The 16,606-nt window shown below is 45.9% G+C and overlaps 6 protein-coding genes across 6 annotated transcripts; 3 read left to right on the forward strand and 3 right to left on the reverse strand.

The window, feature by feature from the left end:
- Positions 1-561: 561 nt before the first annotated feature.
- FMAN_15138 (uncharacterized protein) lies at positions 562-4,662 on the forward strand (the record flags this gene model as incomplete). Its single annotated transcript, XM_041822520.1, has 5 exons — positions 562-1,237; positions 1,530-1,697; positions 1,791-2,403; positions 2,485-4,328; positions 4,388-4,662. The coding sequence occupies 5 exons, from the start codon at positions 562-564 to the stop codon at positions 4,660-4,662; spliced, it is 3,576 nt and encodes a 1,191-aa protein (XP_041688192.1).
- Positions 4,663-5,143: 481 nt separating this feature from the next.
- On the reverse strand, positions 5,144-5,794 carry FMAN_15137 (uncharacterized protein; the record flags this gene model as incomplete). The annotated part of the gene is made up of 1 exon (XM_041822521.1): positions 5,144-5,794. The coding sequence occupies one exon, from the start codon at positions 5,792-5,794 to the stop codon at positions 5,144-5,146; it is 651 nt and encodes a 216-aa protein (XP_041688193.1).
- Positions 5,795-6,421: 627 nt separating this feature from the next.
- Positions 6,422-10,007, reverse strand: FMAN_15136 (uncharacterized protein; the record flags this gene model as incomplete). Its single annotated transcript, XM_041822522.1, has 8 exons — positions 6,422-7,194; positions 7,248-7,281; positions 7,331-7,452; positions 7,502-7,549; positions 7,602-7,661; positions 7,714-7,902; positions 7,963-8,356; positions 8,412-10,007. The coding sequence occupies 8 exons, from the start codon at positions 10,005-10,007 to the stop codon at positions 6,422-6,424; spliced, it is 3,216 nt and encodes a 1,071-aa protein (XP_041688194.1).
- Positions 10,008-10,506: 499 nt separating this feature from the next.
- On the forward strand, positions 10,507-12,819 carry FMAN_15135 (uncharacterized protein; the record flags this gene model as incomplete). Its single annotated transcript, XM_041822524.1, has 6 exons — positions 10,507-10,724; positions 10,774-11,128; positions 11,183-11,381; positions 11,438-11,623; positions 11,702-11,821; positions 11,873-12,819. The coding sequence occupies 6 exons, from the start codon at positions 10,507-10,509 to the stop codon at positions 12,817-12,819; spliced, it is 2,025 nt and encodes a 674-aa protein (XP_041688195.1).
- A 359-nt stretch (positions 12,820-13,178) lies between these two features.
- FMAN_15134 (uncharacterized protein) lies at positions 13,179-14,006 on the reverse strand (the record flags this gene model as incomplete). Its single annotated transcript, XM_041822525.1, has 1 exon — positions 13,179-14,006. One exon carries the CDS (start codon positions 14,004-14,006, stop codon positions 13,179-13,181), a length of 828 nt encoding a protein of 275 aa, XP_041688196.1.
- Positions 14,007-15,755: 1,749 nt separating this feature from the next.
- Positions 15,756-16,511, forward strand: FMAN_15133 (uncharacterized protein; the record flags this gene model as incomplete). The annotated part of the gene is made up of 3 exons (XM_041822526.1): positions 15,756-15,808; positions 15,855-16,177; positions 16,252-16,511. The coding sequence occupies 3 exons, from the start codon at positions 15,756-15,758 to the stop codon at positions 16,509-16,511; spliced, it is 636 nt and encodes a 211-aa protein (XP_041688197.1).
- Between the last annotated feature and the right edge of the window lie 95 nt (positions 16,512-16,606).

The raw sequence follows: 16,606 nt of genomic DNA on the forward strand, positions 1-16,606 counted from the left end.
GTTGAGAAATATCTGATTGAAAAGTGATAGTGTAGGTTGAGGGATTTTTGGAGCACTCGCTTGTCTGGAGCACTCGCTTATCATGCACGTTATTCAGAGACTTGAGCTTAATTCAATATTTTTCAACAGATCCCGAACAATCTATCATTAGCAACATCTCCTGAATAGTGGGGCAAGTGACTGGGGGGTTGAAAGTAAGGCTTTACCTACTTGCCGGTCTTAAGAAAAGAAATGTATTGCTGCCCAATGCAAATCTCCCAGATGCACTTCTGCCTAGCCTGGGGGCAAATAAAAAACGACCCATTGATGGGTGGAATGCCAACGAAGTTTGGAGTAGTTATGTTCGTTTTTTTTTCTCCCTGGGGCTGCCTAAGCCGCGTAATATAAGCTAATTGTAATTGCACCAGAAATACAAAAAGGTTTCTGTATACAATTCTCTGCATCGTGCTTACACTGCGGCTTACTGGAAAGTAAAGCACAGACTTCTCTTTAAACTTGAATCTCAGCTCTATTGCACCAGCTTTTATCTCTATTGCCAATAGCAAAACATCACCTACCGCCATGGATCCCCTGAGTATCATTGCCTCCGTGATTAGTATCATTGGTGCAATCACGAGCAGCTACAGTACTATAAAGAAGGTTTCAAATCTCCCAGGGGCCTTTGATAAGGTCCAAGACGATCTTGCTATGGTTTCAAAACTTCTCGACAATGCCAAAACCAAGTTGGCAGGTATCCAAATGGATGCCGATGAGCGCAATTCACTCGCAGCGATTGCCAGTCGTTGTGAAAAGAAAATCTATGAGATGCAAGAAATTTTTGAAACTCTCAAGAAGAAGTGTCTTGAGAACCCTGGCGGCGAAACCTGGACCAAATTACGCGTTTGGTATCGCGAAGCAATCAAAGGTGTTAAAAGCCGGCGCATCGAGAATCTTATGACCGATCTACTTAAGGACGTTAAGCTACTGGTGATGAGCCAGATGGCGTGCCTTGCTACCACGAAAGATCTTGATGATATCAAAGTGGCTATCGATGGGCTGTTAAATGTAGAGCCATCGTTGGAGGATCACGAGCTTGAAGGTATCGGGGCTATCCATGCAACCCAATCAATTTCTGATCAAGCTTCTGGGACTCAGTGGAACATGCAAGGGGTGCACAGTACTGGAAATGTCAGCTTCGGGGGTACAATCAACCAAGGAGGGGTGCATAATTCTGGTGGAACCCATACCCATCTGAATGGTGAGAATAAGCAGGCAACTGGGCCTGAACTGGGTATTTATCAGTCATCAGCTAATGTTTGAATTCGACGATAGTTTCATGCTCAAGTAAGACTTCGATTTATCATATGCGAATCTCACATGTAGAAAGTGGCCATTCATGTCTTTCAAAACAAGTTGTTCCAAGTATTGTCCCCTGCTGACTTAAGAAACTCAACAGCTCTTCACCATATGAACAGTGATACAATCCCACAACGTCAGACCTCCATATTATGGTGATTTGATACGGGCCATTTCAGCTAACCAATTCACAGACTCCAATCAGGATGTGTTCATATGGCTGTCCAAACTAAGCTTTTCTGCAACATATGAATCGCGCCTAAACGATTGGAAAGAAGGAACTGGACAATGGTTTTTTGAAACGGACTTGTTTCAAAGGTGGCTACAAGGAGACGATAAAACTCTTTGGTGTCAAGGTCACGGTAAGCTACCATTCCAGTGCTTTTTTATCTAGTTCGAAATGAGTGCTGACATATTATGTGACAGCTGGAGTAGGTAAAACTATTATGATGTAGGTCACTGCGCGTTCCGCCGTCCGAGACTTTACCACTTATCGTTTCTTAGGTCTATCGTGATTCATCATTTGGAAGAGAAGAAGGCGGCGAATGAAGCGATTGTCTATGCTTACCTTGATCATAATGACTCTGTTGGCGCAGAAAGGCTTGTCGCGTCACTTGTTCGTCAATTAGCAGAACAAAACTGCGTGTTGTCGAACTCGTTACTTGAGTCATATAAGGGGCATAAAGACCTTGACGCACCGCTTCTGAGACGAGAATGCCAAGAGCTGCTCTTATCTGAGGCAGACAGATTTCAGAGAGTCTACATGGTGATTGATGGGCTGGATGAACGTCGTGACGAGGCTATGTTTGGTCTTCTGAGTGCAGTGAACATATTACTTTCCTCACACTCAGCTGCCTCATTGCTAGTTAGCTCTCGCAAGATCGAATCGATTGCCTCCTGTCTAGAGGACCCGGTTATTTACGATCTTGAAGCACGGCACTCCGACATTGATACGTACATTGACCAAACCTTGGCGTCTGATCTACCTATCCTGAGCCGTCGAGTTCGGAAATACCCAGGGTTTTCGGATCTCATCAAGAAAAAGCTAAATGAAAAGGCAAAGGGAATGTGAGTCAGCAATATCTGATTGGTACCGAACACGACAAGGCCTTGAGGCATGGGTGGCTGACTGATATCAAATATCTATAGGTTTCTGTTACCAAAGCTCCACCTTCAGATTTTGGAAAGGTCCAAATGCCGGAATAGAAAAGCCTATGAACAGCTTTTGTCTGACTTACCCAGCCCACTTGATCAAACTTATGAACTTCTTTGGAACCGCATCCAGGATCAAGACAACGAGGATGCTGAGCTTGCGAGAGATATTATGACTTGGCTCTGCTGTAGTCTAGAAGCCCTATCGTTTCAATCTTTCAGCCATGCCCTAATTTGGCAATCGACAGGACACGAGGGTCAAGTTGTTGAGGAGGACCTGATCGATGAGGAACAGCTTGCGGATGTCTGTCTAGGCCTAATTGTCATCAACAAGGACAAAGACATAGTCGGTTTCTCACACTATACTGCGGAAGATTACTTCAAAAGAACTTTCCCTAGTGCTGAGGCGCATCAACGCGTTGCATCAGCATGTATTCGGTGTTTATCAACTACTCAGGTAAAGCAGGCAGAGAACTGTAGCTCTCAGCCAGATTCAACGTCAAATACTCCTCCGATGTCTCGAATTCGCCCAGATACTATTACCTACATACTGAGCCCTCCCTTATTCTCCTATGCTTCTCGAAACTGGGGCATCCATGCTAAAAACGCAGTAGAGCTGTCAATGCTCCCCGAGATTCTTCGGTTTTTTGATCTACCGGAAAGGATTACCGCCAGCGGCCGTGCTCTGGCTTTGTCTAACGACCAGTCGTTCCTATATGACTCTAGCACTCCACTCCCAGACAAAATAGAAGGAATTCACCTCGCAGCTTTTTTTGGATTGCTCGACGTTATGAAGAATATAATACAAGCTGAACAAGGGTCCGCTGATGCAGTGGATACACGTGGGTGGTCTGTTTTACGATGGGCTTGTTTTGGTAAACAAACCGAAACCGTTAAGTTCCTACTACACCGTGGAGTAAATGTGGATGTTCAAGACATAGTCGGAGACACGACCTTGATATGGGCCCTTGGTAACCGAAGGACTGTTAACATTTTCAACGGAGTCCATTTTATGAACACCCGGCATCACTTTGGTCACATGGCCTTTGTTCAAGGACTTAACAGTGTTAACCCGACACTTCCAGGGGAGCCACAACCTTTTAACTGCACACCCGAAACTATTAAGGACCTCATTCAGTACTCGAAACATTTGGACACTCGCGGCTACCTAGGTCGCACGGCTTTATCTCACGCTGCAGAGAATCAGCAGTTTGATGTCGTTAAACAGTTACTCGAACGAGCGGTTAATATTGAGTGTGAAGACGACGATGGTATGACGCCTTTACTTTGGTCTCTACAAGCCCCTCGATGGTCCTACAAGTTTATCGATTGCATTTTCTTCAATTCAACTGTGCATATTGGAGACTTTATCGTTGTCGATCTCATGAGAAATGGTGGTGACAACGATTGTCCTTCCGCAAAGCCTGCTACTCGAGATATAGCTCAAGAAGACATTGCCCTAAAGCTGATTGGAACTCATATCGACGCAGTTGACTTTTCTGGTTTATCAGCCCTCAACCTAGCCGTTGAACGATGTCATCCTAGTCTTGTGGAAAGGCTCATAGGACTGAAAGCAGATGTCAACATGATCAGTGGCGGCCTTACCCCATTGGACCGAGCTTCGAGACCATTTTATCGATATGACTTCGAGATGTCAAATTGTGGCTTCATGAACACCAGTACTGTATCAGAAGGCCCCTGTATGCAAATACATTGGAGTAAGGAGAAAGGACTCAAAAGTGTTGAACTATCCCGATTCTACAAAAGACAAAGCCGAATTTTCGACAAACTGAAACAGACAGGAGCGAAGACCTCTGTGACAGAAAACACAGATTCACATTGTAAGTTAGTGCCAGAATGCTCAAAGTATAGTCTTGAAACTAATTTCCAACCTGCACAGGCCATAAAGATCCTATGCATGCAGCTTCCGTGAGCCTTGACCATCTTCAGGAGGTTATGGAATTCGCGACATCCATACGGCCACAGAGAAGTTTAAGACTCATTAACAATACTCGTACCATTGAGGGTAGTAGTACTTCATTTGAAGATCGCTATTACGTCATTTCTCAACCAATCGACCTTCGAACCTTGAATTCCTCTGATATCTTACTGCAAGATCTTTCATGCAATATTGACTGTATCTTGGAGCAACATCTGGGTACTATTATTCTGTAGAGATGATCTAGCTTAGAAGTATATAAACTCAGTTGACTTTGGACCTCTTTTCCTCTTTTCCTCTTCTCCCACAAAATTGCCATGAGTCAATCGATATCTTGCCAGATCTCACGCCAGCACTAATTCCTCGAAATATATCTAAAGGCTAACGGAAGAAATTAAAGAGAGGGATCCAATGAATACACTATCGAGTCGAGTCACAAACAGCCGACACGTCTCGGTACATAGGGCATATAAGCCTATCTGTAAATTTTATATAGTGACAGATTTAAATCATCCTCATAGTTAACACCTTCGGAGGCGTGTATCTATATGATGTGACCCAGCGCCGTAAAATCTTTTATGAATATGCAACTTTAAGTAATTATCCCTAACATGGACTTGAAAGTGTCTATGTATTGAGGGAATTCCTTTGCTATAATAATCGTGAAGGAGAAGCAGGGGAATAGTTGATCCGAAACCCTAAGAACCTGAGGCAGATTCAGATTGCCAGAAATTCGAGTTTCCTAAACACATCCACGACCTCCCTAACTTCGACCAAGTCGTCCGGATTAAACGTTATATGCTTATTGGTTCCTGGCGGAGTAATGTATCTTGTACCTGGCCCAAATTTCATCGCTGATTCAACGTATGAGTACGCCGTCACAACTGAACTCGCCAAGCCAGGTAGTACTATTCCTGGTTCGCATAATAGTATGTGCTGCTGTCCGTGGAGGACCAGCTCGAACATGTTTCTTCCGCGGAGTTCCGGAATTAGGTACTCCAGCACAATGCTGTGCTGAAGCTGATGCTCGATAAGGTACCTGCCGAACATCGAGAATAGTCTTCGATGATCCACTGTAGACAGATCAGGCAGCGAGCCGTGGTGAAATTCAGAAGGGCTGAATCCTTTCTCTCGATCATATACGAATATATGACCACAAAGCTTGCTAGGGTCAGAGCCACTGTTTTCAACGGCTCTAGTCCAGTAATATTGCCGATTGTCATCAGTATCAAGGCGGCCTTCGAGGTATGTCCCTTCTCGTAAGTCGAAATGTTTATGTGCGAGGTGAATTCCGAAAGTTTCCTTGGCATTGCATTCCTCAATCAGCCTACCAAGGTAGTCTATGTGCCTTTCTTCGATTGGCTGCATATCGGAGTCTTTCGACAGCTTGTTCTGTCTGTAGAAGTCAGGCCATGTTACAGGGAAGACCAGGACACAATTTACAGAATGAGGCTTCCATATAGGTCGCCAACCTCAGGTCTTCTCTCAAGACCTGGGACAAGATTAAGCCGCACACCATCGGCAATCATGTCAATATCAATATCGTTAGAAAAGAAGCCAGTCAAGCTTGCTGGTACGTCTAGAGACATGAATCCCTGAGCAACTTTGGATTTACTGTATAAAGTGGTCCCGATTAAATTCCCTCTCAGGAAATGTTGATCTAAATCGTGGTCGTGAATGTGATGAAATAGTAATTCCCTCAAACCCCGCAGTGTCATGCATTTATCAATCCTGACGTCACGACAACATATAGCCAATGGGCTCGAATACCATTAAGATACTTATGATTCGGAGTTCTAGGGTTGCGGAAAAGAATGCAATAGCTGTGCTGAACTTGTACAATCGTCCACCCGGTTATTGGCGCTTGATTTACATTTATCTCTATAAAGTCATAATCCCTATGTTCTGTATTCTTATTGCTTATTACTGCTGATTTGGCGTAGGGTTGACTGAAGTTGTTATTTCCGTGGCCTAGTTATTGCTGTTTCTCCTTTCTCACTTCTTGGTAGCTACTGTCTTTTTAGATTCTGTGTCTCCAACTTCCTCATCCTCCGACTCCGACTCTGACTCAGGCTCAGACTGTTTCTTGGAGGCCTTTTTATCCCGTTTTGTCGATTTCGCCTCCTTTCCCTCACGCTTACTCGTCTTCTTCCCCTTGGCCTTTCTTCTTTTTCTCTTTTTAGAATCACTATCGTCGCTATCCTCAGACGGGGGCTCCTCGCTCTCGTTGTCGTCAGATTCTGATAGGTCCTTGACTCTTGCCATCGGAGTGTCATTGAAGCCGTTGCTCCGGATCTTTTCACGTCTGGCAGTCTCATCTTCGTCAAAGCCATGCGTGGCGAGAAGATACTCGTTGAATTGCGTTGTTGCATCAGCAATCATGCAGAAGTGCTTCGTTTCTAGGGTGCGCTCCGCATCCGGGTCGCGAGAATGCTTCGCTTCGAACTCCGCCAGGGCGAGCGCTGTCTGGAATGCATTTCTGATCTGGCGTCCGTTCCACTGGAGTATTTCCCAGTTTAGGTCTACCCATTTAAGCATCTTCCTGCTGTCAAACTCGATGATCGGAGCTTGCTCGCTCTGACGCTTTTTGTTGATTCCATGCAGGCGCTCGATATTGTTCTTCCAGATAGTCTTGGTCTGTTTCTTGCTGAGCTTGGGGTAGTAGAGAGTTAGATGTAGTCGAGACCTGAAAGCGTCATCAATAGCCCCGACACGATTGGTCGTGAGAAACAAGATGCCAGAGTAATACTCCATAATGCGGAGGAATACTATGACATAGTGTTAGCAAACCTCATTCTATCAGTACGATAGTGGTTCATACCAGACACCAGACCATTTCGTTTCACGTCGGCTTTCTTGGTCACGTCAGACAACCCTAGTAAGTAATCTAGAATAAAAACTCACACTGCGCTTAGCCAAAAACACATCAGCTTCGTCGAGCAGTAGCACACAGCCCCATCTGTGGGCCAATCGGAAATGTTTCTCCATGTTTTCCTCTACTCTTTCGGGTGCATAACCAATATCCCCTTCGCTCATTAGCAATCTTCACAGACCTCTTGCCTATGTATACCTTACCGCAGGTGATTGGGTAGAGCGGACGTCCAGTATAAGTTGCCACGCATTCTGTATTCTTGTTAGCTCTGAATAGATAAGCACGGGGAGCTAACCAACTCACCTGCTGTAGAAGTCTTGCCCACTCCAGGTACACCATGGAGAAGGATGATGCATCCTTTGCCTGTAATTTTGTTAGTGAGAAAAAAAGGCTTATCAGTTACCTTTGAACAAACCTTTGCCCCTTACTATATCCATTCCTGCATCAGTATACCGACTATCTGTAGCTGATGATCCATTATGTGAGCCTTTAGCATACGTCTCGACCATTGCTTGCACCATCTTCCGATGACCCTTTGGAAGTACAAGCTGGTCCCAGTCATCAACTTCCTCAGGTTCCCTGAGTAAGTCCAAATCAAGAAGCACTTAAAATTCGTATTAGCTATTGTTCGCAAGTCGAATACCGAGCTGTAAACCCAACATACCCCATGTCTTATTTCTAAGAGCGAATCCAGGCACTGCTCCAGGCAGAAGATGAAGAAGCCCGTCAGCTCTCATATTCTCTTTGAAGAGTCTGAGATTATCCTCGCTATCGAGATCTCCAGGTTCGTAATCTTCTAGGAGCTGTTCAATCTCAACCTTCATCTTCATGGCTAGCGTCTTCTGCGAGGGTGGATAGGCGTCGTTGCCGCAGCTACTAAGAGTGCATCCAGGAAATCCGCAACCGTTCGTAGCCAGTTCGATTTTATCGTCTTCCGCCGACGCAGGCCAGAGATCTTGAAGGCTGTGAAACTTAGGGGCGACAACATAGGGCTCGGAAGAAAATTCATGCTTCTCGGTGTATGCTAGTTTGAAGTCGACGATAACATCGCTCTCAACCTATATATACGGTTAGTGACCAGCTATATCGCATGGTTGGAGCCTTGTCCTTTACCTCTTCACGACTCTTGCCCACTGTTAGACCCTCGTAGGACATATGCGACACCAAGGTGGCATCGATGAACTTTTCACCTCTTCGTAAAAGCCCAGCAATCGGATCTTCTCCTGCTTGGCTCACTCTCCTGAACTGCACTGGATATGCCTCCAAGCTTTGAATGTCCACCTGGCCATGAAACGGCTTGAAGAGAAGAATATTCTCTACTACACCATACTTGATGCCATCAAAGTCGATATTGATACATATGACATGGAGCGGTGAAAACAAGCTGTTTATACGCCTGGACGCTAGGCCAGTGGCTCGAAGTGCGTCCTGGAATTTATCAAGCCCATCTAGTACCCTGATGTCGTTTGTCATGTTTCTCGCTTCCTCTGAAGTGGGCGTAACGGGCGAGATTGAGGGAACACCACCAAGAACCCCGACGACGCGAAACGCTTGCGGCACATACTGCGGCTGGGTTGTATACTCCCCGATCTTTTTGATATCGCGGAAAGGACAGTATATAGTTGAACCTGGAGCAAAGAGCATCCAGAGGTCGTCAAAAGATATTTTGTCCCATTTTCCGAGCTTGATACGCTCAAGCTGGTTGACCTGCTTATGCAAATACTTGTCGACGAATGACACTAGAACTCTGAAGTGTCCCAGGGCTTCAATCTTCTCATAACCTGGCTCTTCGATGAGGGTTAAGTCATCCGTAGGCTGAGCAGAGTCTGTAGCTTGATCGGTGTGCGATTCAGGATCTTGTCCGTCGTATCGCAGTTCAAGCTTGGATAAGTGTTCCCTTATTGCGTGGTAGTTTTGCAAAAGTGGTCTAAAAGGCTTCATCATGCGCAGTGATGGATGTAGGTTTGTGGATAGGCCTCCACTTGCTTTCAGGAAGTCTGAAATATGCGCGGACTCAATACGTAGAGCGATGAGATTGGCATTGGCAGGGTCAGGCTCATCATTCACTAGAGGCTGAGAATCTGGCCCATCTCTCCAGCTGAAAAGGGCGCGGATGAAATGCTGAGAATCCGTAACGCAGCCGAAAGTGCCTGGCCTGCTTGTATCAGGTGCGTATTTACCCTGCTGATCAAACTCGGTTGCCGAAGGAAAGAATTTGACTTCCAGGGGTTTGTTCTTTGGCGCGACTTCTGATACCTGGTCTTGTGCTTGTGTTGCATGGCCAGATATCATATCAGTGTCGTTGTGTTCATTGACTTCAGCTGGCTCATCGTTCTCCAAACGCCCAATTCTTTTCTCAAGAATTCTAACAAGATCGACAATATTGTTTACCAGCTTTGGTGAGAGTTGTGACCGGCTTCCGGTATATTTCTCCTCAAGAGACTCCAACTTCTTTTCATACAAATCATGCAGGTTCTCTGTTGCAAGATCATCAGCAAATGCCACAGTCCCCTCTTTCGTATAGTTATCTCCAGTGTGGAAATCATCTTCTGTGTCTCTCTTGGGCTCAACATTGGGTACTTGTGCATTCTCATCTGACCGTGGAGCCTCCTGGGGCTTTTCAGCCAAAAGAGAGCAGTTATCGGTCATTGAAGACAGTCCGACGTCCCCGTGAAGGCTTCTCAAGCCTACTTGGAGCTCAGTCATCATAAGGACACTTGGTGGAATAATTCGACTGCTACAGAATGAAGGTAGCTTAGGGGTGACAAAGTTCGATGAGGCGGTTGAATACTGGGGACTGGAAACTATAATCAGATTGCGGCTCTGCAGCACCTTCATCCACCACAGCCTCGATTAAGTGCCTGTATGAGTAATTTATCTGTCAGCAGCTGCGCTGCATTGGACTGGACTGTGTAAGACGTGGCTGCATTGAGCTGAACCTCGAGTGGAAGCCATCTATCTGCAGTGTTCCGTTTTCCGACAGAAACACACTATCCACAGCCAATCGAAGCCACACTTATGCAGTCGTCTGTGCATTTGGGATTGATAACAGCGGGCGCCCCGCTTTTGTATGTATGTGCCAGTGCACAGCCTGATTTTCGAGAATCAGGCTCTGGCTTTTGGGTATCTCAGCATGCCCCCCGACGAAGGTCTGTTCTTGATACCACCTTACTCCTCTTCATGATATGTTCTACCACACATCAAAGAGATGAATCGAATAAAACTTGCCTCAGAGCCGCTGAGATCACGGTCAAAGATACTTACAAATAGCGCGGCGGAGTTTGTCGAATTACGTGCTGCGCCAACTATTCTCGATGAACTGGGCCACGATAGAGAGGGCAACAACACCCTGACAAGCAATGAAAATGACGTTTCTGAGTTTGACCCTGTGTGTGACAGATTTTGGAATAAGGAAGAAGCCCATAGGTAAGAGTCTTATGTTCAAAAGATGATGTTATGAGCTGACAGCATGAAGCCAGAAAGAGATACTTAAGGAGTCTGACGAACAGTTGGAGTGTTTCCAAACCACTCTAAGACAGTTCAATACTTTGCTGGAGAAGCAAGACATCTTCAAGAAGCTCAGCCTTACACCTCGTGATCCGACCACCTACGACGTTGACTACGTCATTGAGGTAGCCAACAAGATCAACGATTACAAATATCGTAAAGATCAAAAGGATAATACTCAAAGGTGCAGAGCTTTCATGCAGAAGTGTGCTGAGAGTATTGCCAGTCGACGAAGGGTCATTAGTGGGATCTTGAGTATGATACCAGGCGATGCATATGGATCCGTCATCTCCGGAGGTTTCTCTCTTATCCTACTGGTACTGGTCACATCTTAATAATAAATCGTATGAATTAAGGCTAACATTCAACCTCTATAGGCTGCTGAGGTTCATCAAGCTGGCCGTGTTGAAATCCAATCTGCACTCGCAGATATCCCACGCAAGCTCGAGGATATAAAGAGATTCGCTGAGATACTTATGCCATCTCCAAATCTTTACAGAAGTGCCAACGGTGTATTCATTGCAATCTTTGCAGTATTGGAAAGGATAATAGCTAAGCTTTCAAAGACTTTGATGCGTAGGACATTGCTGGCGACCCAGCTACGACACTTACTGACTAGTATATTGTAATAGAATCGATAGCCTTCAAGCTCAAGGGCAAAGACTCCGGTATTACAGAGGCTCTTGAAGCCCTTGATTACCAGGTTTCTCGATTCAAAGTCGATGTAGACTTTTGTAGGGACCGGAGACTGGGTCAAGCATGTGAGACTATGCAGAAGGTCGTACAAGAAGTGACCGGCGTTAAAGCTATTACTCGCGGTGAGTTTAATCTTTCTTCTGTAGAAATGGATAAATGATATCCCTTTTCTTTTTATTCATAAGCTGACATCCGCACAGAGCTTGAAAACCGGGTCCAGTCTACATTGCAGGAACATAAAGCATTAAATAAAGCCCTGCTGGATTCACTCTATCAGTTTCTTACCAGCAACCCTGCCTACAACCCAGCCAATAACACAGGTATGCTATTAGATATCGAACTGAGATTTTCGTTTAACACGCTATTCTCAGTTAATGCGCGGGCTCTATCTTATCCAGAAGCAGAGAATCCTACAACTACAAACAAGATTGCGGATACAACGAGCCCGATTCCCCAGAACAAGGAGTTAGCGGCGGACTGGCTTGAACATCTTGGAGACTTTGAACCTACTTCTCACAAACATATCAAGCAGCTCGTCTCGGGGCTCGGAGACCTTGAGCCCGATGAACAGGACAAGTTCGAGTGGATTCTGAAATCAGGCGAGCTTCAGCAGTGGCAACGCTGTATGTATTCCACTATTCTCGACGTTCGCCCTGAAGATTCGCCTGAAGAGGACAACAACGCGTTATCATTGGCAAGTGCCATTATCCAAACATCTCTAGAGACTGTAGACGACATTCTGGTGATGGGCTTCTTCTGTGGGCTTAGGACGACAGACTCACGCCATTCCAGTGAGTCAGGGCCCATGGCTCTTCTGAACAGCCTTAATGGGCAATTTGTCAGATTCCTCGCCGAGAAAAGAGCATCGGCCGATATGAAATTCCTGGGCAAAGGTAAATTGAGAAGGAAATCAACCGTGGAGCCCAAGTATGCGCTCCAGCTCTTCGAGGAATGTCTTCAGCGTCTCCCAGAGCGTGAAATTGTGGTCATCATCATTGACGGCTTTTCTCGTCTCACCGGCAACAAGGACACGGGCCATAGAATCATCAAGAAACTGTGTCAGATGATGACTGACTATCCTGACATTATTATCAAGATTTTGATTACCGATGCGCTACCAACGTGTCCTTCGAAGGATCTTGCGACCCACTCGCTTTACGTGCCCAACGAAATTGACGGTGATAGAAATGATGTTGATGTGGAGGTGCTCAGAGATGAAAGTAGGACTTGTATCCTCGACTTTCAGGATAAAAGGCAAAAGGAGGGCGAAGGTTCAGCCGAGAGCTCCGATGAATCCGGTAATGACAGTGACTGGTAGTTTTGAAAGTTGGAGGATCAATTGCAAACCCATTTCTTGGTTAATTGCACACGCGGCAAATATCGATATGAAAGTCACTAATCGAACGCGTTGGTGAACTCAAAAACAGTACACAAAGTTCGAATCGAATCGGCAAAAGGGCAAACCCAGTAAAGTAAAAGGAAAAGCGGCTGTGTCTCTACTATATCTATAATTCATTTTCACTTCTTGTAAAATATAATGAGTAACATGAATGATTGCGCACTTCATTGACTCCTATTCATGGCTCCATTACTTACACTCCTTGCTGAACTGGCCGAAGGAAAAAAATGAAAACTCCTCTTAAATAAATATTTCCGCAGATCCTCAATTTTTCGTCTCTATATTCTACTTGATATGAAGTCGGTTATGATTTCTGCAACCTCCTCCGGTGCTTCGAGCGGGGCAAGATGTCCAACTTCTTCCAGCACAAGAAACTCGGCCACGGAAATGTTACCAGAGACCTCAGCCTTGACACGGGCCACAGGTTCAACTTGATCTTTGCCTCCAGCAATAACAATTGAAGGAATGGAGATCGTTTTGGCTAGCTCTAGAATATCTTCATTCATGGCATATCGTGGCCATGCTGCTTTGGCAGATGGACTGCCTTTCAACATATCCTCCACAATTCCCTTGATAGTGCCGTCGGCCAGGGCCTTTGCTGTGAGGACGTTCCGGGCAACAGACCCAGCATTCTGTGCGTTATCGTAGGCACTGACCTGTTGATCACGCATTTCTTCCGGAAGCACCAAAGGCGTTGGCGGCGCCGGGCAGAGCAGGACTAAACCTGTTAGTCCAATAACAAACTTTCGACCTGCAACGGCTTGAGCCACTTTTGCGCCCATAGAGTGCCCGACGATGATGTATTTCTGTAGTTCCAGCTGCGTAATGACATGTTCAACGTCTTGGGCGAGTTGGAGGATGGAGTATCCTGTCTCATCAGCGGGGCCTGTAGAGCTACCCCATCCGCGAAAGTCAATTCGGGCAGTTGGGAAGGCCGGTGCGATTAAATCGTTGACGGGTGACCAGGTCTTGGAAGATCCTCCCCAGAAATGGAGAAAGATAATAGTTGGATGGTCTTGCGATTGCCGTGAAGGAAACGACTGCTCGATATGAAGGTGAACATCTTCTTGGAGCGGGATATGCTTGGTGGTGGAAATAAATGACATGTTTACTCAATGGCTCTCAGAGTCTGTCTTTGGGTTTAAACAAGAGTCAAAAGTGTTGTTGAGTTGGTCACAGCAAATGGGTTCGATGCTTTCTTAAATAGTTTTGTTTTCTAGAATGAAGTCATGATAAACCCGACACGGCTCGGATATATCAGACTTTATTAGTCAGTGAAGATAGTTCCGTGAGCCTACGGTCATTACCGCATGCAGATGGCGTTAATCACTTGATAATGTTTTACAAATCAGTCCAATATTATAAATAAGTGCCCGGTTGACGAAAGTCCGGCGTATGTATAGTAGAAATGATTAATATTTTCGTGAGCACACTATGACGGTTTAGGAAAGATTATCCAAAAGCTGAGGACATCGTTGACAAGAGGAGGAGCAAGAGCTATGACTCAGCTGACTAGCCACGAAAAGGATGAAACGATGTCCGTGATTGAGGCATGAACAGATTTTATCGCGCTACCTTTAGAAACCTTCGGGATAATTTGAAGGGTCGGTGAAATCGTCATCCGAAACCAACGTGGGGTTGGATTCTCTGCAAAGACTGCATAGGAGCGCTTTGACCCCGACTTATTGTCAATAGAGATATCGTAATAAGACATTGTGACCGGGTAAGTGATCTATCGCAGCTTAGGTTGAGCAAGCCATCGGGAGTTCAAAAGAATCACTAACAGAGAATGAACGCATGACGAAAGATCATCGAAGAGGCGGAGCAGGAATTCAGGCTACAAACAAGTTGACCTCGAGACGCACGCACGTGGGCAGCGTCTCACCCGCGGACAGATAAGGTTAAGATTTAGCTCTGGACCTGCTTAGACTCAGCTGAAACGATGACTGGCTTATTTTATTCCATGGTCTATTGGCGGCTTGGAAAGCTGTGCTATTATTGGGGCGTTGAGTGCAGAGAACTTCCCCGCAGGTTCAGCTGGTTTGGGCAAGCCGTTCGTGCATGAGGTAACCGCCGTGGCGTCACAATTACAAAAGAATCTTTTTACGAAGCGCTTTCACATATCGATAGTCTTTGGCGAAAAAGCAATCCGCAGGTATTCAAGAATTCCGCGGAGCCTAAACGCAAGCCCGAGCCACTCGCACCCTAGCGCAGATCACCAGCCAGCCTTAGCGTTCTGGCTAGTGAGCCACGTCACGCTTGGACAAACGCCACAAGATTCTTTGCTTGGCAAGGTCTTCTCGGTGCTTCGTACGGAGTATGTCCGACTCTCTGTACTCCGTAGTGTCTCAGGTACCCCGTCAATATTTAATCTAGGCCTAAATCGACTGTCACTTCACAATGGTTGCTGGGCAACCGATATCGGCGGAAGGCCGTGTCAGCCAGCCACGGAAGACAAGAGATGGTGACTCTCAGCTAGCCGCAGAATACAGAGAGTTGCAAACCATGTCGGCTTGATCTCAGCCAGCCACAGAGACCGATCCTGTGGGCCCCCTCGCGAACACTTCTAGTGGTGGAATGCCGAGCAGGTTCTCTTCGCAAGATGCTGCCGATGGAATCATGCACAACGGATCAGAAACACTACCAGAGAAGCAAAAGTAGGATCCGAGTAAGGTTCCAATTCAGCCTGGACTGACGCCCAGCTCCCAGGGTCGTCTATAAAATGGTAACCATCGCCCATCATATCGCACCTATTCTCATCATCATCATATCATAGTTAAGTTACTATACTTCATCTAAGAAGTATCTTATTTCTTACTCTTCCAATCCTTACTTAGCTTACAAATATCGCCAAAATGGTCAACAGTTACACCATCACCGTCAAGAACCAATCAGGGGTCCAGCGCAAGTACGCCCTGTTCCAAGAAGCCGAAGGTCACCGGACCGGTCCAAAGCGAAATCTGGTCTAACGTGTTTGTCACCAAGACTGTTCCTGTGGAAAACAGTGTCACTTTCAAACTTTCTAACAAGTCCTATGGTGTCGTGGGCTCCAGTGAAGGTAATCCTGGTGACGCAGTATATATGGATGTCGGTGGAAACCACGAGGTCACGGTGGGCGTCAAGACGGCAACAGGGGAAGTTATTCCAGGCAGTACTCTCAAAATGGTTGTGGACGACGAAGAAGCTCAATTTTCAACTGAGACTTTTCCTAACTCGTCAATGACCAGCGCGTTTGAGATCCGAACCGGTGAATTCAGCGCTGCAAAGGCCAAGAGGGGTAAGTGAACCAAATGGCAGACTCTTGGGGATACACAAGAGGTAGACTGTTGCTAACTTCTTCTATCCTTCAAGGCAAATACATGATTGGTGTTGGTGGCTCGACCAACGGCACTGGCCTCTCAGGTGCTCAAGCAACCTTCTGTCCTGAGCCCCTCACAACATATCAGATTGAACCTTTCAAGACCTATTACCTTACGTGGGGTAACTATCAACAGGGAGCCCTGGTTGACTACACCAAAATCGCCAACATCAAGGAAATTGACTTCACAAAGCTCCCCCACGAGATCGTCATTACCCATGACGAATACAACTACTTAAACATTCAGGGGTAATAATAGCAAGACTGGCCTATTATTTAAGCAGATATAGAGGCCGAGAATAGAGGCTTTAGAGTTGTCCCTTAAGGGTGCTCAAGGATATATTTGCC

Source organism: Fusarium mangiferae (assembly GCF_900044065.1).
Source record: "Fusarium mangiferae strain MRC7560 genome assembly, contig: FMAN_scaffold014, whole genome shotgun sequence".
In the NCBI taxonomy this organism is placed as follows: Eukaryota; Fungi; Ascomycota; class Sordariomycetes; order Hypocreales; family Nectriaceae; genus Fusarium; species Fusarium mangiferae.